The sequence below is a fragment of the Cotesia typhae genome, unplaced genomic scaffold (genome assembly GCF_013202065.1).
Source record: "Cotesia typhae breed Kobodo isofemale line unplaced genomic scaffold, CoteBio_Ctyphae contig_43, whole genome shotgun sequence".
Classification (NCBI taxonomy): Eukaryota; Metazoa; Arthropoda; class Insecta; order Hymenoptera; family Braconidae; genus Cotesia; species Cotesia typhae.
Window position 1 is genome coordinate 2,589,052 of NW_027423752.1, and position 27,312 is coordinate 2,616,363.

Sequence of the window (27,312 nt, forward strand, 5' to 3'; positions counted from 1 at the left end):
TAAAAATACGAAAACGTGTATAATTATTACGATAATTATTAGCTGGACGTACGTCACACGTGTGGCGAGTGTCCAAATCTGTCAGTGGGTCAACAACTCCTGGGCCAACGGATTTTATGTAAATGGCCTTGAACTACAAATATTTAATATATATAGTAATAGTATGACAACAACAGCAAATAAAAATAAAAATAAAAATATCAATCGAATTACCGTTTATAGGCAGACCTCAAATATTTGGGTCATGTCCTTCAGGTTAATAATTTTTGAGTGGTTCGTCGTATTTTGTTGTTCATTCTCGAATTATTATTGTATTTATGTTGGATGAATAAACGGGAAGATAATTTTTTTTTTAAGAGGAATTTGTTGTTTTTTGATTGTAAGGATTCAAAATTGAATTTATGATTTAAAAATTATGCAATGTTAAAATATGTTAATGTTAATTTTTCGAGGTAATTAATCTTTAAGATATTCAATTGTTTAGTACTTTCACTGACTTCTGCTACGATAATTAATTACTATGATTTCAGTTCTTTGTAGAATGTGTGTGTCGTATCAGAAGTCAATGGTTAATATAAATTTTACAGCAATTGTTTTTTACTTAAAAGTTTATCATGTAAGCATAGACAGACATATAAAAATTAATTTGATCCGAGAAAAAAATTTTGAAACCAAAAACGAATTTTGGAGAATTTTTTTGAAGCAGAAAAAATTTTGAACAGTCCTAGATTCTCTTGAACTAAAAAAAGTCTTTCAGAAAAAAAAACTGTATTTTTTTGTAAAATTTTACCACGCAAATGTTAACAGACTGATGAAATGTTAACATTATTCATTTTTGAACCTAGAAGAGAATTTTGAAAAATTTTTTGAAACAGAAAAATTCTTGAATTGAGTAAAATTTACACGGAAAAAAAAATGGAAAAATTACATTATATACACGGTAAAAAATTTTGCGTCATTGCGTCAAAAAGTTTTGTGTTAAAAATTTTTATGTTAAATATTTAACATTTTTTTGTATCGATTTAACACAATAAATGTTAAATTTACACATGAAAAAAAAACATGAATATAAACGTGGCCCGTCGTAAAGAAAACTGGAAAAATTACAGTTTCAGATTGTAATTGTAATAGATTTTATAAGAATTATGGCCACGTTTACATTAAATAATGTAATTTTTCCATTTTTCTTTTGTCCGTGTATTTAAACCAAAAAAAATTTGGCTTTTTAGCTCAAAATAAGATTATCATATTTCAAAATTATTATTTCCATTCAAAATATTTTCAGTTGAATTAAATTAATTTTTTTATTAGTGAGCAATAAATTTGAACACCTATGTACTTAAAAAAATTTATTAATAGATAGAGTCTTGTTGATTGAGATTCTTACAATAAAAAAATACTCTAAGCTACAAAAAATTAAATTATACAATTTGACATCGCTACGCATTAATGCTTGAGTTTCAGATATCCTATCCTATATACAAAAATTGATGGTACAATGAAGTTAGCTTAGTATCGAAAACATGGACCCTGATTCCTTATTGGTTTAAGATTAGAGCGCGCGCGTATGCGCGCAATTTGAATTTCTAGTAAAATAAAAAAACTGATTATTTTAAGTAGTTATATTTGACAAATTTTATAAAAATTACACTTTAAGTAATCATTTTTACCGAATTGTTATAAAATTTGTCAAAATTACTCTTAAAAAATTTATAATTCTTCAATTTTACATTTGAAGCGTTGCGTTAATATTTCAAACGTATAAAATAAATTAAATAAATAAATAAATATAAAAATAAATAATGCAGTCATTTTCAATAAAGATTAATAATTTAATATCTTGATAACTAAATTTGTCTTCGCTGTCTATAGTAAGCAGGAGGATAATGGTAAGGCGCTGGATATCCTGGTAATCCTGGATAAATGTCATTCCTATGTGACCAGCCTGGATCTTCATTACCGTATCCTGATAACAAAAACAGTTACTTAAAATTTACTATTTACTTTTCTAATAAAAAATCAAGTTTTACCAAATCTTTATTTTCAAAGATTATTATTTATAATAATTGTATATGAATATATATATATATATATATATATATATATATATATATATATATGTAATAATATATATGAATAATTAAACAATAAATTACCAGAAGGATAATCAACTGGAGCTTCAGCAGCAGTGCCCCAATGGAACGGAAAAGTGAATCCATGATGAGGGACCTTGCAGATTCTCAATTTGGATAAAAATCCAGGCACGAATAATCCCCCAATAATTATCAATTTTTTAATTAAGTGCACGCCCAAAAATATGGGAATCAAAATTAATTTTATTTTCAGTAAATTCAGCAGAATAAGAACTGGCAGGATAATTGCTTTCTTTTTTTTGTGGAAAAGCCGTGAGTTATCTGAAAAATGAAAGATGATTGATTGATTAAGCATTAATCAACTTGTTAATGATTTTCACATTTCTTTTACAATTACGAAGAATGAACTTGTTAATAAATGAAAATTCAATGAAGTCGAAGTACTGAAGCTATTAATCACTGTTATTAGTTATTAGACGCTTTTTTACAGTGTAGATAGACGATTGATCACGCTGATGATTACGCAGCAACCTGACACCTGTTATAATCGTCGATGCGTACGCACGGGCGCTGAACAAAAAGATAATTTCATGCATTCCAAAGGAGAAAGGCTCGTCGATTTATATATAGGTACGCGTTAGTTCAAAATTAATTTTTTTTTCAAAGTTTACGATCAAGAATTTAGAGCAGGAAAAAAAAGGCACAGTTATGCAAAAAAGGGCAGTTAAATATTGAAAGTCATTTTTAGATATAGTAGGTAGTTTCTTTACATGAACATGTTCTATATGAACGTAAATTCGGAATAATATCATTGTTTGAAGTATGATCTTTATTGGAGAAAAAATTATAAAAAAAAAATTGCAAAAAATTATGCATTCTATGAAAAAATTTGCTGATTTGATTGTGTATGGTCAATTTTTATAATTGATTACATATGATCCGACACAATTGTATATAGCCTGATACGGTTATCTATGGCTTCATCAAGCTATTTATAAAAACAAAAAAAAATCTATTGTGATTTTTCGATATTTTTTTTTTTTTTAAATTTGTCCCTCAATAAATGACAAGTTGAAAAAAAATTGGCTCAGTACACGGATAGAATAAGATGACACTGAACATAATCCCAGATTATACTCAGTAATGTATTTGGTGAAAATAATTTCAGATAGTAACTAGTATAATCCAGATTATCCTGGCTGATATCTGGATGATACTCATTGTAATCTGGATTATACTGCGTGATATCTGGATTATACTCATTATAATCTGGATTATACTAGCTACTACCTGAAATTTTTTTTACTCAGTATAATCTGGGATGATATTCAGTGTCATTTTGTTCTTTCCGTGTAGTTGATTAAACTAAAAAAATAATCTCAGATAAATTTCTTAGCAAAGCCAAAACATTAATTTTTATTTTATGAATCAATACCTTAAACTTAACTCTCTTGTAATGAAAAAATTTAGCGATCATGTGTCCTCTGTCGGAGATTTTTAATACTGCATTTGATCAAAAAATTTTATATGGACATATCAAGTCATATATGTGTCGAAATGGCCTAATATGATCATATGAGACCTGGTATCGCTAATTGTTCAATCAGACCATACATGAATATATTAAAACATATCAAAAATTATTAATGGACTTATGAGACCATATCTCACTATATATGAACATGTATAAGGCCACATCAGAAAATTTTTTCATTTTGTTGGAAAAGTTTTAGAAAATGTAATTTTTAATTTGTTTTAGCAAATTTAGATTTCGATAGAGGGGAGACATGTGTGGTAGCTGATGTCTTTTTAAATTTCCAAGAAAATTTTTTTCCAAATAAATTGTATGTATTCGTCACATGTTAAAAAAATTGTGAAAATTTATAACAATAGGTAGTTAAAAAATCTATTTCTCTTCTCAATTAATAATGCAAAATTAAAAAAAAAAACTACCTTTCCCGCCTTTTTGCATCTGCACAAGCTCATCTTCGTCCAATACAATTGGTGCGTTTGAAAATGATCTACCGGTACTCAAAGCCGGTTGGAAAGTATAAACTAGAGCACGTCTTTTAATAATTTCCTCTACGGTATCACGCAAAAAATTCAGCGTTTCTGTCACACCGAATTTGTAAGCCTTCTTTGCTGGGACTTTTGGCAGAATTGGCTCCTCTGTCACTGCAGGTATCCTTATAAATTTTATCGGCCCATAGCTGAAGTCCTAGATTGTCAATACAAATCTTTAATAACAAATAGTGACATAATTATACATAAGAACTGAAAAAAAATTAACTTTATTCAAGAAAAAAACTCTTGAATAAAAAAATCATATTGAAAAATTTTGTCTTGAATTAAGATAAAAAATTCTCGTATAGAATTTAACTGAAATTTACCAAGAAGTATTCCAAGAAAATTTTTTTAAAAACGGTTTTCTTAATTTATTATTTCAGTGGATTAAATGTATAAGTAAATACCTTCTCACGCACGTCGTTTAACCACCTAGCAACACGATATTTACCACATACCACAACGTCCCTCTTGATAACACAATCTCTGCGACATCGTGATACAAAATCACTGGAAATCGTTTCGTTAACATACTCCGCGGCAACTGTATTTGCAAGTACTGTTAATGTAAATATTATTGATGACACACGTTTTATAGTCCTTGATAATTTTAATTTTAATAATGATGATGATAATAATTTGGGTAATTTCGGGCGAGGAAAATATTTTTTTGCACCGTCAGTTTTCATTATTCAGCACTTAATCGTTTTCTATGTCATCTATGTGATAATCTGATGACTTAATTGACAATTTTTTTCAGTTTAATGTCATCGCACTTTAGTTAGAAATCCATTATGCTAATTTTGGGTAATAATAATTCATGACACTGAATTTAATTAAAAATTTTTTGTTTGAAACCTAAAGATTTTTTTTTTTTTTATTTATTAAAAAGTTCGGAGCAAGATTATCAAGAGTGCAAGAGCCTGTAGTTACTAGTTGCGAATAGAAGATGTTCTGAGCATATATACGAGAAATGAATATAGGTCGGTGGGGGTAACGGTCCATTGCTTGTGTTAGAAATACTCTTTACTCGTTACTATTACTCTTTTCTTAGATGTTGGGTACTAGATACCTCATGGATTGCTGATCGGAGAATGATTGAGGCTGTTTATTATAAAAGCAAAGACACTGATGTGTACTCATTGTCTAGACTCTGGTCGGGGTTTTCATTTTTGTGGCTTTATGTTGATGGTCTTCAAAATTTAATTCGTGGAACGGCTTAATGTGTATTATTATGCATATTAAATTTGTCGCGCATATGTAAATTACTCACGATTGTAATCAGCGAACCGTAAAAATTTAACTAAAAAAATTTTATCAACACAAACTTATAATTATTGAGTATTTTTTCCTGCATGATCGTGAATTCAATTTGTTTTGTCATTTAGTTTGGATATGGATTTATTTAACTGCGCGTTCAAATTTTAGTGTTGAAAGTTCATTAACAAGTCCCGTTTGATTCAATTTTAATTAACATTTTTGAAGATATTAGTGTTATCTTTTATTTACAGTTTTAAATGATAATTTCAAATTTTATTTTATCGTTAGAGTGCTTTATTTGAAACGACTATTTTTTTCTTGCTAACGCTGTGAAATATTGTTCTTAACATCAGAAAAAAAAATTTTCTCAAATTTGCAGAATTAGAAGTTGAGAAAATTTTTTCTCAAAAAAATTCAATATTTCTTGATTTTTAAATAATTAATTGCATAACTTGAAAAATATTATGAAATGATTTGTTATCCTGAATATAAATCTATTAACCTATCAAATTTTATTCAGACATTGAAATCTTGTTATTTAATCTGTGCAATATATAAATTGTTAATCTTAATTGTTAAATTCTTATTTTAAAAAATAACACGTGAAGTTACTTTATAAAATATGCACTTTTCCTATTCGACCTTTCGCCTTGGCATTGAAGTTAAATAAATATCTTCGAAAGAAAGCATTGTGAAGATATATGCAGACCGATTTTGTAGGAAATTAAATTCTCTACAAATGTTAGGCTCGCATTTTTTTAGTAAAACGAGCTATTTTCTCAATATTTTCAAAAATATGCTAAAAAATTACTTCAAGAAATAATCTAATTCACAAACGGTGAGTTAGAGTAAAGTAAAATAGAATAGACGAAGTAAAAATTAAAAAAAAAAAGTGATTCGAAATATATAACATTTAAATGGAAAAATTTCAATGTGAAAGAGGAAGTACTTAAAATTAAAATTAAGGGGGATAACCACTGCAAGGATCGAAAAAATAGGTGATTTTTAGGAATTTTTTTGATTGGGATAAAAAAGGAATTTGCAAATCGGTTCATATTTATGCAAATTACAGTTCCCACCAGTTCAAAAAAAAAAGTAGTTTCGAGAAAAACGCGTTTTTGTCGGAGTGCCGCACTTGTAAAGTCATTTGACGCGCTGTCATAAAAATTACTGTCTCAGAAAATATTCGGAATTTTCATACAAAGCTCTAGATACATATTTTTGAATATATAACCTTTGATTTAATAAAAAAAAATAAAATTTTATGTTTTAAATTTCATAGTGGTTATCCCCCTTAAGGGCCCAAGCTTTAAAAGAATTTTTTCATAAAAAACTTTGACAAAATTATCCTTATTGATACGAAGTACTGTTAAGCAGTAGATTCTTAACACCATAAAAAAAATACAAACAAAATTTTGACTTATTTTATATTTACACGACCGTGAAAAGTTTTTGGCGATCTTTATTAGACTTCAATTTTATCTAGTGTAATCTTACGCGGTATAACCAGAAAAATTACTGGGTAAAATCGGAGATTACACTGAGTATAATCCAAAAATCATTTAGTATAATCTGGATTACATTTGCTATGATCTGAAATTTTTATTCACCACAGATATCACTGTGTATAATATGAAAGGATATCCAGTGTCATTTTATTTTTTCCGTGTAGAATCAAGCGTAAAACTTATTAATCTAAGAAATTGTTCTTGGTTCAAGTAGATTTTACTTGAATTAAGAGTTTTTAACTTCCCGCAAAGTAAATTGAAAATTATCAAAAATTGGAAAGTTATTGTTTTTGCCCCGTTGTTCAAAAGTCGAGTTTTCATCAGATCTCATCGTTTTGAGGTCCTAGGAAGCTCCCCTGACTATTCCAGCGATGATGTCTGCCTATGCGTATGTGTGCGTGTGTATGTGTATGGATGTAAACCTCTTACAACTTTTGCACGGCTCGACCGATCGGATCGAGTTAGTTGGCAATCCAAAAAGTATCATTGTCATTAAATTTCGTGAAAATTTGAATCGATTCGGTTCGCTAGATTTTGAGAAATCTCAAAAATAAAATTTAAAAAAAATGGTTTTCTTGAAAAAAAATTTTAACGGCTTTATCATCGATTCCAAAAATTAATTAGCTCTTAACCTTGAAAAACCACGTCGATCGCCACCGGTGCGGTCAAAATCGGTTTACTCGTTCATGAGTTTACGGAAAGTTGCAGGGATGGCTTTTAAGGTCAACCGTTTTCCTAATTTTTTTACTGAACTCAAGATGAAAATTTTCAAAATCATCATTTCAAGAATTTTTCTCTCAAATACAGTTAATTTTTTTATCAGTTTGTAACATTTGGTAACCTTTCGCCTTACAATTATTCAGATCAATTTACCAATTTGAGGATGTACTCAGATTCTAGAAATCAATTGAATCTTAATGAAAGAACGTAACGTTAAAATTCACGTCTTTTTCTTTCTGAAGTAAACCACAATCTTTTCTACTTCTATCGTGGTGACAGGATGGAAAAAGTTGTGTCTTCGATGAAATGAGGATACTGCATACGGTGAAGATATTCTCAGATAAAATACTTTTTATTACCGTTTACTTAACTAGTGTAAGTTGTTGATTATGAGCGAAAATAAACATTGAGTAATGTATTATGAGTCGTATTATTGAACAAAGACAGAACTTACTTAGAGGATTTCTAACTCAACACTACTTAGCAGCGGCCTTCAGTCTTTGGCGTCCCATTTAATTACTTATGATCATCATTGTTATTATCATATGTGACGGATTGAACCTAAGTATTTAGTTGTCGGTGTCCAAGTAAGAATGGGGTGAAAGGTATTCTCGTGACCTCGTTACAGGACACGAATTGACCTCTCAGTCTCATCGCATTCAAGATTCTCCACACGTGCTAGTTGTCGCATATTTAGCTAAAACTTTAGATCTTAGAATTCTATTTAACTCGATATTTATGTTTTATGAACTAATACTAGTACCAGTACTCATAGGTCTTGATGGATAGATATTCAAATGTAAGTATTGAGGAGTTGAACAAGTGCGTAAAAGATATGCATTTTTAACCTCTGGCTTCTCTTCATTCTATCTTATTGAATTGTATACGCTTGTGCGTTACCGATGGCCTGATTTGATGGGCAGCTTCAACTTTAACATTAAATGTTGATTTTTTATTGAGTCTTTTATCATGTGTGAAGCATTAAAAGTTTTGATTGAGGCTGGGTCAATTGAGATAATAAAACTTCAATAATTTATTTCTTCTTAATTGTCCCGGCAAAAAAAAATTAGTCTCACTATGTATTTTATTTTTGAATTCGTATTCTGAAACGTGTATGATTTAATGATGGGTTCATAAAGAATTCATTTTAAATTTCTTACAATATTGTACGTTACAATTGATTTTTAGTTAATTCCATTTTCGATCTAAGACAAAAAATTTTTGAAGCTAACCGGTTGTCTTTAAAATTATTTGTAACTTGAAAAAAATATCATCCTTTGAATTGAGATAGTTTTTCTATCATTGAAATGTCCAATATCGTTTAACATCCTGCTTTAAAAATTAATTTTGAGAAATCTGAAAAAAACTGAGAAAAAATTTTTTGTTAAATATGGTTTTTTTGGAAAAATTTTTAAAGGGCTCTACCGATCAACTCCAAAAGTTAAAAAAAACCACGTGAATCGCTGCTAATCCGGTCAAAATCGCTTAATTCGATCAAGAGATATCGTGAACGAAAGAAAACCGAAAAAAGTGTTTTTTCGGAATTACTTCGAAATTCCTAACTCGATCAATTTAATCTTAAAAATTCTTCAGAGGGTTCTTCAGGGTCAATCCTTTTCCTAATTTTTTTTTTTTCGTTTGAGAAATAATAACCATTTCAAATTTCTAAAGTTTTTTTAGATATCTTTCGATTTTTTTGTGCTCAAAGAGTTCAAAAATCAACTAATAGGATTATATTTGAGTTTGAAAAAAACGTAAAGTTCCAGGAATAACCTGCAAGTCAACCATTTCTCAAATTTTTAAATTACGGAAAAATATTACTACCGTAATCAAATTCTCTGGTCTTGGATCAATTTAATTTTTTTTTTTTTTTTTTTTTTTTTTTTAGTAAAGAATTTTTAATTTAAATATTCTTCAAATAATACTTAATATTCATTAAATTTAAGAAGAATCCTAATTGTTTCGTGATCATGGATTATGGTTAATGAAACAAAACCAAATCTTAATTTGTTGGTTTTCATCACCACAGACAATGACAATTCAACGTGGGAAATTTGTCAATAGCAAAGGGCATTTAGTGTAACCTCAACAATTTATGGCTGCCAGTTAAAAAGAGTTCGTTTAACTGTGCTCGGTAATAAACATTAATGAATGCCTAATATAATATAATAAGTAGTTAAATTTGTTTAGAGCGCATTGTGGATTGAAGTTCAAAAATAAATTATCTTTAAATTAAAAAATCTTTACCAAAAATTTTTAATTAAAAAACTGTTACAAAGTGGTTACAGTAATAACTTGAACTATTGTTGTCATTTCCTTTGACATATGAGGACAAAAGCAAATAATCGCAAAGTAAATAGTTTGAAGAAAAAAATGATTATCATTATTACGGTCACAGTTGTTATCATTATTTTGTTTTTTTATTAACGAGTACTTGAAACGACACGGATAACAAGAATCTAGTGTGGATAATCGATGAGTACAGGTACTTGGTATAAATAACTCGTTGCACTTGATTAATACAGGAAACGAGTGGTTATCATTAAAAATGTATGCGAAAGATAAAAAATTTACGGTTCATTTTTTCAGCCCAGTTTCGAGTGACTTGAAGAAAAATTATGATTATTCGCTGAAGAAAGTTTTGTTTGAAATATTGTTATGTTAATTATGCAAATATTGCGGAGTCTATTGGCGTATAAAAAGAATTTATTAGGCTTTGAATAAGTTCACTGGCTGTGAGAAAATAAATGTGTGTTAAGTTAAGATTTAGTGTGTTTATTTCATAAGTAGGCGTACTTTTATTGAGAACTTTTATTTATCTCGACAATTCAATGAAAGGATTTAATTATCTGTTGGGTATTTGTTAACTGTTTATTTAATTACTTTCGTAGTATTATCATTAATTATTCTAAATAAACTTTTTTTCACGCTGTAATTTATAAAATTCACTCAACTGTTATTAACTTTCATTATAAGTAAACTTTGGTGTTAACATTAATTTTCATTTTTTGTGAAAAGAAGTAGAGCTTCTTATTATTATGAATTTAATGGATGAATTTGTGATTGTTTAACTATGTATTAAAGTAATTTAAGTTATTGCACATGATCTTGAATGATTATGGACAGGGAATTAAATCTTATTGTAAATTCGACAGATCAAACATTGATAATGTGATCATTTAAAGTTTTGAACAATGTTAAAGAATTGTAATTACTCTTTTGACCAATTTATATTAGTTCATATTAATAAAATAGTTCAAGTACGTTTATTTGTAGATTATATCTGAAATAGTAATCATGTAAAGAGTATACATATCAATCATTTAAAAAAGTTCCCACAAATTCCAACAGGTGGCGCAAGGTCGCAAAATCTTCCCGCTGTCACAAAATTAGATCTAACATAAGTCAATTTTTATTACAATCAAAATGATTTATGGCGCTGGTATCAAGTGGATTTTGCAGGTCATTTCTGATTCGCCATTGGGGCAAATTGGGCCAATAGGATTATTAGTTACTAAGTATGTCCCTGTTAATAATATTGATCGTGCTCTAAAAAATCAAGTCCTTAAGAAATATTAACGCCATTGTCATTCTTAATAAAAATCGTTCTTGTGCATCTCGTGAAGCTACACAGATTTTTATTCAATTTAAGGTAAAGTACTCCGTAGCTGCTCAAGAACACCAGTGCCTGCACACTCCATGTATTTGTATGTCTGCATTTTTGAATTTAAAATAAAATTATAAATTATGTAATTTAACTAAAACATTATCAATTTCTAACATTTATTTTAATTGAATTTTTTTACGACTCGCGGGTATTATATAATATCTAGAACTTAAACTATATTCTGCTACATTACAATATTTATTATTTTATTTTTTTTTTTTTTTAATTTATTTCACGATTAGTAATCATTTATTGCCGTTACAATTTATAAAAATTGTCAAATATTTTCTAAATTAATTTTCATTTTTCGGACACATAATATATAACTTTGAAAAATAAGTAATTGTATAAATTCTTGACGAAATTTTATATATAACTCTGGTTAGCCGACGTTTTGGATTTTTTATGTTTATTAAATTAAAACTGAAAAATATCTTTTAAAAATTGCGCTTGGATTTTTTCAAGTTTTTTACAAATGAAATGATATTTTTTTTAGTTATAATTTTTTGAATGAAACAAAATCTAAAAATTTTTCGATGTTAGCTCACTTAATTTTCACAATTTCTCAGCAACAAATTAAAATTTTTACAGTTTCTACGTTCTCTTCATTTGGAAAAGATTTTATCTTTTGTCTCTAATACCTTGATCAATGTTAGTTTCTTAGAAAAATTCATTTTAAAAATTAAATATTCTTATGTTAAGAGCTGATTAGTTTTCGAAATTGATCGGGAAAGCTGTTTGAAAGTTTTTCCGAAAAAAACCATATTTAAAACAATTTTTTTCGCAGTTTATTTTTTATTTTTTTCGCACACATACGCATACATGCATACAGATACCATCTCAAAAATCGTCAGATAAGCTTTGTAGGACCTTAAAAATTCGAGATCTGATGAAACTCGATTTTTGAAAAACGGGGTAAAACCAATAATTTGCCAATTTTCAAAAATTTTCAATTTTCTTATTGAGAAGTCAAAAATTTTCTGGTCTCAAACAAGACTTTGATAAGTTAATTGCTTGAAATTTTTTGTTTCCTATTATCATTCAAATAATGTTGAATTATTGAATTCATATAAATTAGTAATTCTAGTATTTGATTATCGGAAGTAAAACACTTATCGATTTAAAAAAAAAAAAAAAATTAATTTCATGCAATTAAAAAAGTGAGTTAATAATTACTATATAGTGTCAGAAGCAACGTCGAAAACATAATATTTTTTCATGTTATTATTTTTAATGATAATCCCGGTAAACTACTTAACAGTATAATGTACATTTTCTCACTTAGGATTGTACAATAAAAATAAAAGTTGAAATTACGTATACAGTTTAGAATACCCTGGGGAAAAGTCTTCACTCAATTCAATCGTTCACATGGTTGATGAATAAAAGTACTTATTATTTTTATTTTTTTATCATTGCTATACTGCGAACCGATAAGACGTATGGTGTATTAATACTGTCAGAGTTAAGTGTGTCACGATTCACGATGTTCTGTTGGATTCAAGATGCAGAGATAAGACCCGAGTCATCGTTTGGAGCATATCTTATGATAACAATAATAGTAACAGATAAATGTAAGATGCGAATGTGAATATAAATACATTTGAGCGTCGCACCTTTTATTGGTAACCTTGCGTTTAATTATCGTGTCTGTCTATATACAAGTATCATAATTGATGATACATAAATATTTTTATTTTTGTAGTAGATAATAATGTCTATGGATTTATTTATTTCCTGGTTTCGAGTACTTGAGCTTACTATTCTTATTTAGCACTTCAATAATAATTAATTGTTAATTAGGATGAATGAGGGATTTAAATAACTTTTCACTTAATTTTGTAATTTTAATTACGTAAATATTCAATTGCCTCCGATTTAAATTTAACTGAAAATAATTAATTACTTTTGGCCCTTATAATTGGTACCAATGAAATTTAATTAATAATTAATTAAAAATAAACAGTAGAATAGGGGAAGAATGATAAAGGGTAAAACTCTCGCAAAACTTTTTATTCAAAAAATTACAAATATACGATACTTCTATTTTGTGTGAATATGGTCACACATTGACACATCAATGATCAAATAGTAATATTTTACGCATTTCATAAAAAATTAAAAAAAATTCAAATTAATTTATTATTTAATATTTCCACGTCATGAGTTTAATTTTTTAGGGCTTAAAATGACAATACTACATATGTGCATAACTTAACCTTATTTAAAAGTTGCAAAAAACAAAAAAAAATTTCAGAATCTTTTAAAATCAGTACAAGGTATTACACAAAAAAAAGTTGAGCCAAAATTTTAACGTTGATCTTCATTTTTGCATTTATTCAAAATTTGGCATTTTTTGAATTTTCTTTCCAAAATATTTCTTTTTTTTTTCAATAACCCCAAGTGTCACCTTTCAAACAAACGCAAGGCCATTTTTGTATCTATAATAGCGATCGAGATATTACAAAAACGAAATTAAATAACTGGAAAAATCGCGAAGTTTTGAGTTAGCATATCTTTTAAAAAATTTTTTTTTAATTTTTTTCCTTTGGCAGAACTTCGTTCTGTAATAAAAGAAAACTTCTGACCAAAATTTGCCCAGGTCAAAGTTATCCGCGGGTCGGAATGTTTTATTTTTCTCTTTCGGTTTGTAATATATTGGTACCGCGACTAGATAACCGCGAACAAAATAACCGAACGACAAAATAACCAAAGAAAAATAAACCGTGGACAAAATAATTATGTGAAAAAATAACCGCAGATAAAATAACCGAACGACATTATAACCAAGTAATAAAATAACTGAACGATAAAAAAAAATTATAATAAAAATATTTTCGAACAAAATCCATGAAAAAAAAAAACACATCAAAATAACAAGCTTACTTGTTGATCTATTTTCGAGAGATTAATTATATTAATTACATTAGATTAATTATAAACTTTTAATTCCGGATATTTTATCGTTGGGTTACTTTATCCACGGTTATTTTGTCGTTCGGTTATTTTTTCTGCGGTTTTTTTTTGTTACGGCGTCGTAGTATACTATTACATAAGTCATGGTGCAATGAATAAAATTCATAAGAACTTTACTAAGGAATGGTGCTTCATCTCATTGCATTGAAAAAATAATATTCAAAGGATGAACACCTAATTTTTATTTTGAGTATCTCTTTTAAAAGTTCTTCTTGAAATAACTTTTGAATGTGATAATATAACTTATTAAATTTCTATAAATTTCGTTTGAAAGCTCATGAAAAGAGCTTTCACTTTTATATTATTTCATTTTTTAATATTAAACAGAAAATTACCCATAAATCTATGGCTATTTGATGAATATTTATTACAATTCCATTCGTTTTTACTGTTTTTACGATTCTGCAAATTTAAAGTAACTTTCGGAAATTTACTTTCATTTCGACTGTATAATTGCTTTTTTTTTGTCTTTCAATTATCATAATGCAGTTCAGTTTATATAGTAGAGTCATTCCATGTCAAATCGACGAATAGTTAGAATTGACCCCTTTGGATTTGGACAAATTTTGGTCAGAAATTTTCGGAAGGGATCGATTCCAACTACTTGTCGATTTGACATAGAATATTCCATATGATCTAGTATTAAAAGTGTTTATTATCATTTCATTGCAACTTGAACTGTTTTGTCTGTCTTTGTTTTAAAAATCGTACAAGTACGATGATCCACCTGCTTTCTTTGTCATTAACGAGACAACTGAAATTACGACGAAAAATTCTAGACGTAACTTGTAGGAAATTAATGCCTCTACAAAAGAGATCTCATTAACCATTTTTTTCAAGTGCGTCTTTCAAAAGATGTAAGAAATTCAACATCTTAGAAATTAATTGAATCCGGCTTTATTATTATTTAGTGCAAATTAACGCTTAAAAATCATATTTTATCATATTACTTTCTAAATTAAACTATATATTTAATTTAAAACACTTAGGGGAAGGTAGCCTAAAGAGGGTACCTCGCCCAAAGTGAGTAGGTGCTGTTTTGTTGTGACATTGAATGCGAATGTCAAAGTATACATTTGTAGTGATCATGGGAACACTCCTGAGTATTTGAAAATTCTGATTAGGTGTTCGAGTTTTGACAGAAAGTAACTAAATACAAAATAAAGAAATTACTAAATTTGTTAAAATTACGAATGGAATGTGTCATCAGATGATCTAAACACTATTACACTTATGATAATATTGATGAAACCATATTATTTTTGTGCCATTTAACTCTAAAGGAGGATACAAGTTCGGACGGTTCCTTTAGTATTTTTGATTTTACAATTGTTTAGCAAAAAAAACGTGTACTGGGGCAAAGCGGTTAGGGCAAAGTAGGTACCTACTTGCGCTGCTCTGATCCAATTCTATATTTGCTTTATCATACAATATCATCAAGTAATACGTAAATATAAGAAAAAAGTGGAAATACATTCTTGACTGAAAACTTATTATCAATTTAAATAGAAAAGTGCTTATTTTGCTTAAAATTAATGCAATAAAAATAAGATCATTATTTGAATGATTGCAATGCCTACAAATCTTTTTTTTATGTCAGCTAAATACACAATTTTATTATCAAAAGTAGTTTTATCATTAGATTCATCTGTTTGTAATGCTTATTCGCTTTGGGCTGAAGGGTAGGGCAAAGCGAGTTTTTAAACAGTTTTTATTTTTTATTGATAAAAAATTATTAGGCCCAAATTAAGACAATATTCCTATCTAATATTGATGTTCGATCGCTACTATGTCGTTTCATATATGACTATACATAATCTAATATGCTTAAATAAAATAAATTTTTCGTCTTGATTCCAGGCAATACTACTCTTAAAAATTATTTTCTTGGTTCAATTTGCAACAACTGTTTATTAGTTATTATTTGCAGTTACCTGCATTCGTCTCTGGAAAGAATTAATAATCGATGTGATAAATACTTCCAGTATAGAAATTTTTAAAAATAAACTTTATGATTTATTATGTCTAGATTACCTCTTTAATCTAGACATCTAAATATGAACTAAATTCTCAGGTAAATTATTAAAATTATTAAAATCGTAATTATGAATGTTGTCAACTATTAGCTATAATTTTCACTTAAACTGTTTCTTACAAAATTAGTATTTAAGCAATATTACTTTTGGCATAAATCAATAAATTTAATTCAATTCAATTTCTTGGTTCATAACAAAAGTTTTTCTTTCAATTCAAATTAACTTTTTTGTTCGGTGCATGATTTTTAAATGTATTTCATTTATATAAAATTGATAAAACTTGATCAATTATAACTTAATTTTCAGCGCTACAGTAATTAATTTAAAATAAAATTCATTTAACAGTTTTTCATCAGTTACATGATCAATGATCAATAACCGTAGACCGTATAAGCTAAAAAAAATTGGTTTTAATTGTAAAATTTAAAAAACTACGCCATCTTTTGGCGCTAAACTTAAAAAAATCGTTTAGAGTAAATAAAAATCTGTTACTATAACGTATAAGTTAGTTCGAGGAGCGCGAGTGAGCTGCGCGCACGCCAACCAGTCAGATCAATGTGAACTTGATTCCGCGGTGATTCTGTACCAAAGGACGGGCGAGGTCATCATAATTTATTATATCTCTGCTTCGCGGATACCAGAAAAGCTGGTTATAGCTGTAACACAAGAAATATATATATAGTTACTCATAATACGTCAGACGGAGAGAGATTACATTATAGTTTACACGCGTTACGCTTAACTTATAATATAATAACATAGCAGACGCCATCTGCAATCTCAACACATGTCGCATGTCTGTAACCATCAGTGTACACTAAAGTCGGCGCGTAAGTTTGATGTTTCTGTCAAATGTTGTGTCTAATTCGCTTCAAATTTATTTTGTGAAATAAATAAATTAATTTTTTTGTTTTGTTGCAGTTTTAGAGTGACTTGTGCCATAAAATATCTACAGAGGTCAGATATAAAGCTGTAATATATATAATATACAAGGATCATAGATAAAATAAAATATAATATAATATCGTGAACGAGAAGTATAGAGAAAAAATAGACCTGACTTGTAAGAGGGGAAAGTTTCGGATCAGGACACGTGAATTCTAGTATTCAAGGATAGGAATAAAAATGTCGGGCTCTAAAATCCAGAGAATTGATTTAGAAAAGCCAAGATGGGATCAAAGTACTTACTTAGGACGTGCCAAGCATTTTTTCAACTTAACTAATCCCTTGAATGTGTTTGCGTCAGACAGTGAACTTGACAGGTCACGGGAAATTGTTTCTAAATACAGGCAAGAGTTTTAAGAATTTACTTTTCATTATTATCACAATAAGTATTTCTTGAGGGTGAAAGTAACTGACAACTTAGTTTATTTTTCATTTTATGAATTTTTTATTTTTATTGTTGATTGTTTCAATTTTTTATTTACATTTCTTTTAATTTATTACTTATGACATTAAAGTTAGCTGTCACTTGACCAATTTATAATTTTATTTAACAATTAAATTAATTCTAATGAATTATTTTTAAAAAATTGCATTTTTAATGTTTTAAAATTTCTACATGTAAATTTTTTCTTCTTATTTTTTTTTGCCATAATTTATTTGTTAACAAAAGTTTTAAAAATTATTAAATATCTGCTAAATTAATTTTCATTATTACTTTTTTTAATTTTAATAAAAAATTAACGATTGATAATTTTTTCTGATCACTTTTCAATTTTTAAAAAAAGCTTAACATTAGAGAAATGTTTTATTAAAATTGCGTTGATAAAATTGAAAAATTTTTCAAGTAAAATTAAAAAAAAAAAAATTTTTACCATATAACGTATTTTTTATAAAAAATAATCAGACGTTTGTTAACTTCAGTATGATGTGTTAAATTTTTTAAAAAACTTCAAGTTAATTTTTCAAATTTTACTGATTTTATGTGACAGAAAAATTGACAACTTGTCAATTTTTGGAGCTTTTTTGAATGAATAAATGAAAAAAAAAAATTTCCTACATAGAGACAAAAAATATATCTCACATTTTTTCTAAGCATTTTTTTTTTTTTAGTATCGCTACTTAATTTATTCTCAAAATACTAAGTATTTAATTTTTTAATAATTTTCTGTAAAAATTTATTTGTCAAAAATATTAAATGTTTTATTTTTAAATATTTTTTTGTTATATGTAATTTGTCGAAAAGTAATTTCTTGTCTGTTATTTTCCTTTCCATCTATTTTTATCCTCACAGTTTTAAATTAATTCTTTCTTTTAAGAACATATTTATCGACGTCCATGAACTCGAAATCTCTAATACAAATTACCATACGTATCATATTAGTACGACAGTAAATTACCAAAACTAATAGGAATCTTTTTTGTATATAATTATTTTTAATTTATTCAATATGGTTTTACAATTATCAGCCGCAAGACGCAATCGTTTTAAACGGGTCAACAATCTTGGTTACGAAACACATGAATTACATTTTATTCAGATGAAATTCTGTGTTATAAACCCGAACGCGTCAATAAAAAATATATTTTTATATTATGTATATGATAAGGATAAGATAGTGCTCAATGTTAAACTTAATTACTAATTAACAGTTAAGTGTTCTAATAACGACACATTTTTTATGTTTCAAACTCAATACTCGATTTCTGGCTTGTCTAATTAATAAAAATTAATTATTTCAGAAAAGGAGAATCGCTGGAAAGCTTGAAGATAACCGAAGATGAACTGTGGAAGAATAAATATTTATATGACAGTGCGTATCACCCAGATACTGGAGAAAAAATGCTCGTTATTGGACGCATGAGTGCCCAAGTTCCCATGAATATGTTTATAACTGGCTGCATGTTGACTTTTTACAAGTAGGAGTTTTTTCAATTTTTTGGTATAAAAGTTCTAAATTTTGGGAGTAATTTATATCAAATTTCAGGAAAAGCACCCTGATAGCCACCTTACCTATAACTTACTGTCAATCTACGTCCGCAATTTGAAGCAAACTTGACGGAAAGAGTTGGCAAAGCGAGCGATTACCTATTAGTTACCTATAACTTACTCTGCAAATAGACGTCAAAACTTGCTGTACAAGTATTTCTTTCAAATTGTAGTAAAGTTGAAAGGAAATTTAACTACAAGTTTAATTGTTAACTTGTATTCAAGTTGCGGCCGTAGATTTCTGTCAATTTGCTTACAACTGTTGTTGAGTGAAGAATTACCGCCAACTTGATGTATAACTTAACCGTAACTGCTGGGAGTCAACACTTACTGAGAAAGCGCTGGCTATCAGGGCATACTTTCTTTAAATAACTACTTTCTTATCAATTCTTTCACTTTTTGAAGTAATCATTTTTAGTGGAACCCATAGATGGCACTTTTACACTCTAATTGTCAGATGAAAGAAGAGACTCAATTTTGTTAAAAGCAATTTCATATTCGGACTAAAAATTACCGTCTATAATCTTAAAGTTGTAGTTTAATATGAAAATTAATCTGATAATTTTTAAATTAATTTTACTAGAAGTTTTAAAAATTTAATTTTTTTTTTTAATTTAAAGCGAATGAAAATACTATGAGGTTATGAGTTCTCTTTTCTTGTCTAAAATGGTTGAATTAACATTGCACTTGCACATGAATGCAAACTCGGGGACAACAATTTATTTCAATTGTATAGAAGCGAAGCTCCACCTATGATTAGTTATAAAAAATCAAAGAATTAGCGAAATATTGAAAGATATACGATAGATTAAAAAAAAAAAATAAAATTTTTGATTTCAAAAATTTTTAAATATACCAATTGATTTTTGATCAACATTTTGAAGGTATTAATTTTTTTCATATTAAGAATCAAAAGCAAAACAATCCAAAAAAACATTTCGAGAGCAGATTTTTGAAATTTGGTTCTCGAATTTGTTATGAAAATTAATTTTTAAACGATTTTACGACTTTCTAACTGCTACATTTTTGAGTAAACTCTTGTTAAATTGAATTTGAAATTGTTGAAAACTTATTATCGGACAATTTTAAGACTTTTTTAAGACACTCCGTTTTAAGGTTCTCGACGGCTCTGTCGCTGTTAGCTCATCTTAAAATAGTCTCTAAATTTTTTTTAAGACTATTTAAAGACGCTCTGTAATAATTTTTCTGAGCTCTGTCGCTACGAGTTCACCTTAAAGTGGGCTCTAAGAATTTTTTTAAGATCATTTTAAGACTATTTTAAGATGATATCACAGCGACAGCTCTTGAAAATTATTATAGAGCGTCTTAAAATAGTCTTAAAATGATCTAAAAATCGTCTTGAAAAAATCTTAAAATAGTTTTTAGAAAATCCCAAAATAGTCTTAAGAAATCATTAAAAAATTTTCAGACTATTTTTAAATTATATCACAATGACAGCTCCTGAAAAATATTATAAAGCATTTTTAAATAGTCTTAGAAAAATTTTAACATAGTCTTGAAAAAATCTTGAAATAGTCTTAAAATGATCTTAAAAAAGTCTTAAAAAAATTTTTAGAGACTTCTTTAAGATGAGCTAACAGCGCCAGAGCTCCGGAATATTAAAACGGAGCGTCTTAAAAAAGTCTTGAAATCGTCCGATAATAAGTTTTCAACAATTTCAAATTCAATTTAAAAAGAACATACTCATAAATGTAGCGGTTAGAAAGTCGTAAAATCGTCTAAGAATTCATTTTCATTACAAATTCAAGAACCAAATTTCAAAAATCTGCTCTCGGAATTTTTTTGTTTTTTTGGCATCTTAAAAAAGTCTTAAAATTTCGTTAATTTCTTTAATTTTCAATTTTTTATAACTGAAAATAGATAGAGCCTCATTTCTGTACATTTTCCTTAATGTTGATCATGGATTTATCAATAAATAAGTTTGAAAAACTTCTTAAAATGTTTATCAGACGTTAAAATTTTCTATAATATTAAAAGAAGATAATTTATAAGATTTTTTGTTTAAAAAAAATTTCCCAATTTTTCTAAATATTGCTTATAAACAATTAATCTTAAAAATTAGTATTCTTATTTTTAAAAAATTTTTTTCTTTAAATAAAATTTGCCAGCTAATGACTTTTCTGTCTGAAAACATGAAACTAAAATTAACCCCGCCTACATCTTTACCAGAGGCTACAAGTCTACTTCAATGACGACTTAAAAATACCCAGAACAAGAACATAATACTGCTCATTCTAAAAACTCAATAATTTTTTTTTCAGATCTACACCAGCTGTCGTGTTCTGGCAATGGTTCAATCAGTCCTTCAATGCGGTGGTTAATTACACAAATCGCAGTGGCGCCAGTCCAATTCCCACTGAAACTTTGGTACGCAGCTACGTAGGCGCAGTAGGTGGCGCAGTTATCACTGCTTTGTCACTGAACCGTTTAGCGCGACGCGCGCCCCCTCTGGCAGGTCGTTTGGTTCCATTGGCAGCGGTAGCTGCTGCTAACTGCGTAAACATTCCACTGATGAGGATAACTGAGTTGCAAGAAGGAATTGAACTTCAAAATGAGGAAGGAGAAAAGTTCGGCAATAGTAAAAAAGCTGCTCGGGAAGCCATTGCTTCTGTTACTATGTCCAGAATTTTGATGGCATCTCCTAGCATGGGTAAGTCAATTCACATTATTTAACTTTAATTAGATCAACTATAACAATAATAAAAATAACGATAATATTAATTGTTAAACCAGTTCTTTCACCAATACTGATGAACTTCTTGGACCGACGTAACATGTTAGCGAAAGCAAAATGGGCTGCAGCGCCAATCCAATTAGCAGTTTGTGGTGTCTGTTTAACCTTCGCAACTCCTTTGTGCTGTGCTCTTTTTGCTCAACGAGTGCCGGTTACTATCGACCACCTAGAGCCTGAAGTACAGGAAGCAATTCGTGCTAAAAGTCCAACAATCAATATGCTTTACTACAACAAAGGGTTATGAACAGCGACATACAAGGTTATGCCTCATCCCATAAATTTCAAAAGTTGGGCGCAATTTTTTTTATTGTTACTTTAAATTTATTTTACGTTGATCGAAAAATTAACTTTATTCAAACGAAAAAAAAATCTTTAGCTGAGAGGAAAAACTGTTCAAACTTTTTCTCTTGAATTTAGTTAATTTTTCTATCAGCTAACAGATGGCCATATTCTTAGATAACTGTTTTGTTGTGGTTATGTTACTGTTACTCGCTATGAATAAGAATCTCATGAAAATTCCTCAGAATGTATTGTACACCTAACCGTGAAACAAAGACACTTACAACTTATAAATACAAAAAAAAAAAACATTTCATTATATCTAAGAAATAATTAATGAATCTCTGGGAGGCATTTACGAGGACTGAGATTTTACTCAGGGGATAAATGACAATAAATAGACAATTAATCTAAACGATTATTTGGTACTTTATTAGATAATTTATCATAATGAACATTATTTAATTGATGAAAAATAATAATTAATTAATATTGGTTTTAATAGACAGAATCATCTCTTACAGGAACAGTTGGCTTGCGCTTAGCGTCCAAGTGAAGGTTGTATGCGGAGTGTGTAAGAGAAAAAGGTTTTCTTCTATGGAAATTTTCCTTGATGTTGAAATGCATCGGTGGAGGAATGGGTTTAATTTTTCTTCCATGCCGACCATCTTTGCGATGCCAGAGCCCACTACGGGGCCGATTTCCAAGCTCACGGTTCCTCTGAGCGCTGCCAATAGGTGTCGACCCGTGATTGATGTTAGAGAGCCGGCCTACGGTAGCCATACAGGTTTTGGAGAGACTGAAAAGCTTCTTGCTAGGCATCTGGACGATTACTCGATCGTCGCCATCTCGACGGAGAATGATTCCTGCGGTTCCAGCTGCGTGGACCAAGAAACCTCCTACACCTGGGTATTTTTCGACGCAATTTACAACAGTGCCGATAGGTAGCGCTCCGAGAGGATAGGCGTCGCCCTCGAAAGCTCTCACGGTCATTCTAGGAATTCCTAAAGATGTCCGGATTACTTGGCCAGCTTTCATGTTCTCGGTCGCGAGAATGTAACTCAGTTCCTTGCCGTGGGCTACCAGAGCCACGTGCGCTGTTCTGCAGCCGTCTTCAAAGACTTCGATGACTCGCTCTTCTCTTGGGGGAGCATCTGGGTCCGTTGGTCCATCACGTTTCCATTTTATCCAGTGATATTTGTGCTTTATTCCACCACCTATTCCGATGGTTACTAGTCTTCCTGAAATTGATAATTGAAGAATGTAGATTGTAGATTTTTTTGATTGATGGACAAATGTAAAAGACATTTGAGGAACTGATTTTCAAAAGGGTACCTTTTCATATTTTAAAAGAACAGTTTTTTGATCTTTTAAATATTAAGTACTTCGAGAATTATAAAGATTTCTAAATGAAAATCGAATTGTAGCTTCATAACCGATAGCACTTTATAGCTAAATTAAAAAAATTCAATAAAAATATTTATAATTAAAGATAACCAGATTTTTGTCTCGATTAATCAAAAATGAAAAGATACGCTTTTAAAACTCAATTCCTCATTTAGTGTTGATAAAAATTTTCAGACATAACAAAAAAATGTTAGTTTTTTAATGTAAAATAGTTCCTTTTTCATTTATATTTTAATAACGATGATTAAATTTTATAGATTGTTCTAAGGACGTTTTAGAATCTGCCCTTGGAGTCTGAATTGCATTAAAAAAACCAAAAATCTTATTTAGTGAAAATTACTGAAAAATGGTGAATTTTTTTAATATAAAATAAATACTTTCGATAATGATAATGCAGTTTTTTAGATATTTTTACGGACATTCTAGAATATGTTTTTGCAAATCGAAACTATGAGTTATGAGGAAGCAAAATAGTACACAGTCCTTCGGAAGTAAAAAAGAAAACCACAGATCACATGTTTATTGACTTCGGCTTCGCCTCGGCCAACAATTACGTATGATCTGAGACTTTTCTTATTTTCCTTCCCAAGGGGTGTAATATACTATTTTTATCGACTTGTAATAAAAACTAAAAAAAAATTGTCAAATGTCTGCTGATTTCAGTATCAGTACCACATGAACTTTACCTAGATTGTAGATATTTTTTATTGCAAAAAAAAAAAAAAAAACTAGAAAAATGAATATTACTGAAGTTAGCGGTGAGCTGTCAATTAAAAAAATTTTTTTAACAAATTAAATACAATAAAAAAAATGCTTCTAAAAATTTTTACTTGTAATTTTTATTGATTTTCACATATCAAACTTTTTAATTAATTTTTTTTTTTTTAATAATTTGATTGCTATAAAATTCTAAAAAAATTTTTAATATCTGTCAACTTCATGAGTGTGAATTTAGCAGACATTTGATAATTTTTTAATAATTTATAAACAATTTATTTGTTACAGAAGAAATAGTATAAAAAATATGCACATAGAAATTTTCACAAGTTTTTTCTATGCAATTTTTTAGATTTTTTTGACAATCATTAAGTTAAAATTAATTTAAAAATTCTCAAAAATTAAGTGTCTGTTGAATTCACCCTCATTCAACATTCAGTGTTATAAAAATGAACAATTTATATAATTTTTTCATTTAAATATTGATTTCACATCGAAAGTTTTTTATCATTATTAAAGGATTCGTATTAACAAATCTTTTTTTAAATTTAGTTATTAAAAAAACACAAAAATGAGATGTCTCTTACAAATTTTCGGAAAAGAACAAAAAGTAAAAAAAAACATAACCCACATCAAATTAAAATTACAAAAAATTCAGAGACTAAATTACAATAATTTCACTGTTAACAAAAACAATATATTTTACCTGTAATAGGATCCCTTCCAGCAAGATTAGTAACCTGAAGAGGCTTGACGGTGTACTTATCCTCGAAATGTACGTGTCTTCGGTAACTTTTTCCTTTAATACCAGGTTTTGGTTTTCCGATATATGTCCAAGATGTTGTGGGACGAGATTGTTGCACTTGACCAGCTACCGAGCCGTTGTAAATGATTAAATCGAAATTTTTACCAATAACACGTTTTAACAACCCGGACATCGCCATTTTTACCACAACAACAAACTCTATGTAACAATAATAATGTGAGTGTACATACATATAATACATAATAATAATGTAAGTTTGTATCGCCCTCTATGCTGTAATATTTCGTAACTCAGTTGATAAGACTCTTCTTTATCGTGTAAAAACTTTGTTATCTCTGCCTGTAAAAGTAGTTGCGCGCGCGCAAGTATCTTATGGAAACTATATTATCAACTACTCTATTGTTAAATTAACCCTGATAGTCACCCTGATAGCCAGCACATTCTCAGAATGTAGTTGACTTCCAGCAGTGACAGGTAATTTAACATTAAGTTCACGGTAATTCTTCACTCTATAACAGTTGTAAGCAAATTGACGAAAATCTACGGCCGCAACTTTAATACGAATTAATAATCAAACTTGTAGTTAAATTTCTTTTTAACTTTACTACAATTTGACTGAAATATTTGTACAGCAAGTTTTGACGTCTAGGATAGAAGGGCCATTTTTAGCCACCTTAGCACCGTTTTTGGCCAGTTAGCATTTGAATTAATTCATAAAAAAATATAATATTGTAACTGTAGGAAGTTATGGATAGGATTAATAATAAATAAAGAGAAAAGACGAGATTATTATCCACATAGAGTGATTTAAATAGAATCTTTATTTTAAAAAGGAATACTTGATAGAGTTTAGTCGCAGACTAACTACAATGTACAGTTAAAGCGTAAGCTTGTAACTGCTTTAGTATTAACGATTTTTGATTACTGCTCATGTGTTCTTACAAATTTAACCTGAGAGCTTGAAAGATCATTACTAGTCTCGTTAAATAATTGTGTAAGACTATTTTTAATAGCATCAGAATTTTATAAAGCGTTGTGTCTTATGCAGCCTGGTCTATTTGGTAGCCAGCTCGAACTTAAGCCGAATGTACTCCTTCATCGTGATCTAACAAGAACAGACACTTAAAGTTCCTTTTGCTCGAACTACTTCACATCAGCGTTCATTTATTGTAACGGGTTTTAATTTCTGGAACTCATTATCTTTTGCGATAATGTCTTCAAGTACAATCAATAAGTTTCGAAATAAATGTATTTTCTACTTGTTCAGCTTAGAATGAGTGAATGAGGATTATTTTATGTTTTTCTTTTCTATTTTTAAAATTACAGTAGAATTCAAGCTAATAATTAAGTTACTTGTACTCAGTTACGATATATGGTCATAGGGGATGTAATCCCGTGATCTTATAAATTAATAAATAAATAAAATTAATGTTAAAACTATTTTATTTTGAGGTCTAATACTCTGTATTGTCCTTAGTAAAACACATTTTTTTCTTCTTAACTAAGACCGTAATATTTGGTAGTACTGTACAATGTAAAATAAGGAGTCCTTTGTATAACTCAAACGTTTTAGCAATCGACTAAAACTCAATAAATGTTTCTATTTTTTTATTAAAAAAAAAGATAAATAATAACAAAAAAATCTTTTATCACATTTTTTACCATTTAAATTTTAATATTAATACGATATCGATTATAATTAAGTTGTAGCTTAACTGTAAATAATTATATCAAGTAAACTAAAATATTTATGATAACAGTAAAATATTTTAGGCAGTAAATCTATACCATAAACATTTGATACACAGAAAAAAAACCTTGTTTAACCAAGAAAATTGTAAGGAAGACTGAAGTTATTTTAGAGCAAGAAGAAATTTTCTTAGCTTAAAAAAATTTGACTTCGTACAAGAAATTTTAACTTCATTTAAGAAATTTTCAATCTTCCTTAAGATTTTCTTGATTTAAGAAAATTTACGCTTGACTCAAGACTTTCTTTCTTTCTGTGCAGTTATACTTATACGTGATTTTTTCATTTCATGGCCGATGAGCTGTTAGGTTTATTAATCAATAAATAAAAAAAAAAAATAAATAAATTTCTTCAATCATCATTGAATCATTTTGCATGCAGAAAA

General features: G+C 28.6%; 3 protein-coding genes and 1 long non-coding RNA gene across 6 annotated transcripts in view; 1 reads left to right on the forward strand and 3 right to left on the reverse strand.

Annotated features, from left to right (window-relative positions):
• Nucleotides 1-1,347: 1,347 nt before the first annotated feature.
• LOC141528267 (uncharacterized) lies at nucleotides 1,348-12,780 on the reverse strand. Of its 3 annotated transcripts, none has more exons than XM_074244223.1 (5): nucleotides 12,636-12,780; nucleotides 4,565-5,460; nucleotides 4,047-4,311; nucleotides 2,157-2,414; nucleotides 1,348-1,966 (listed from the first exon to the last, which is right to left on the reverse strand). In XM_074244223.1, exons 2-5 carry the CDS (start codon nucleotides 4,844-4,846, stop codon nucleotides 1,848-1,850), a joined length of 924 nt encoding a protein of 307 aa, XP_074100324.1. In that variant the 5' UTR covers nucleotides 4,847-5,460; nucleotides 12,636-12,780; the 3' UTR covers nucleotides 1,348-1,847. The 3 variants fall into 3 exon arrangements, with proteins under 3 accessions (XP_074100324.1, XP_074100325.1, XP_074100323.1); XM_074244224.1 differs by having other exon boundaries at nucleotides 4,565-4,716; nucleotides 12,489-12,780; XM_074244222.1 differs by lacking the exon at nucleotides 12,636-12,780 and having other exon boundaries at nucleotides 4,565-7,731.
• A 3,879-nt stretch (nucleotides 12,781-16,659) lies between these two features.
• LOC141528167 (uncharacterized) overlaps nucleotides 16,660-27,312 on the reverse strand; it is a 177,171-nt gene continuing 166,518 nt past the window's right edge. Inside the window, exon 4 of the long non-coding RNA XR_012479328.1 lies at nucleotides 16,660-16,980. This is a non-coding gene — a long non-coding RNA (uncharacterized LOC141528167). The remainder of the gene's footprint in view (nucleotides 16,981-27,312) is intronic.
• Sfxn1-3 (Sideroflexin-1-3) lies at nucleotides 17,250-22,705 on the forward strand. The gene is made up of 4 exons (XM_074244077.1): nucleotides 17,250-17,613; nucleotides 19,010-19,186; nucleotides 21,539-21,927; nucleotides 22,011-22,705. Exons 1-4 carry the CDS (start codon nucleotides 17,450-17,452, stop codon nucleotides 22,253-22,255), a joined length of 975 nt encoding a protein of 324 aa, XP_074100178.1. The 5' UTR covers nucleotides 17,250-17,449; the 3' UTR covers nucleotides 22,256-22,705.
• Nucleotides 22,702-25,379, reverse strand: Mrpl2 (mitochondrial ribosomal protein L2). The gene is made up of 2 exons (XM_074244076.1): nucleotides 25,121-25,379; nucleotides 22,702-23,531 (listed from the first exon to the last, which is right to left on the reverse strand). The coding sequence occupies exons 1-2, from the start codon at nucleotides 25,356-25,358 to the stop codon at nucleotides 22,789-22,791; spliced, it is 981 nt and encodes a 326-aa protein (XP_074100177.1). The 5' UTR covers nucleotides 25,359-25,379; the 3' UTR covers nucleotides 22,702-22,788.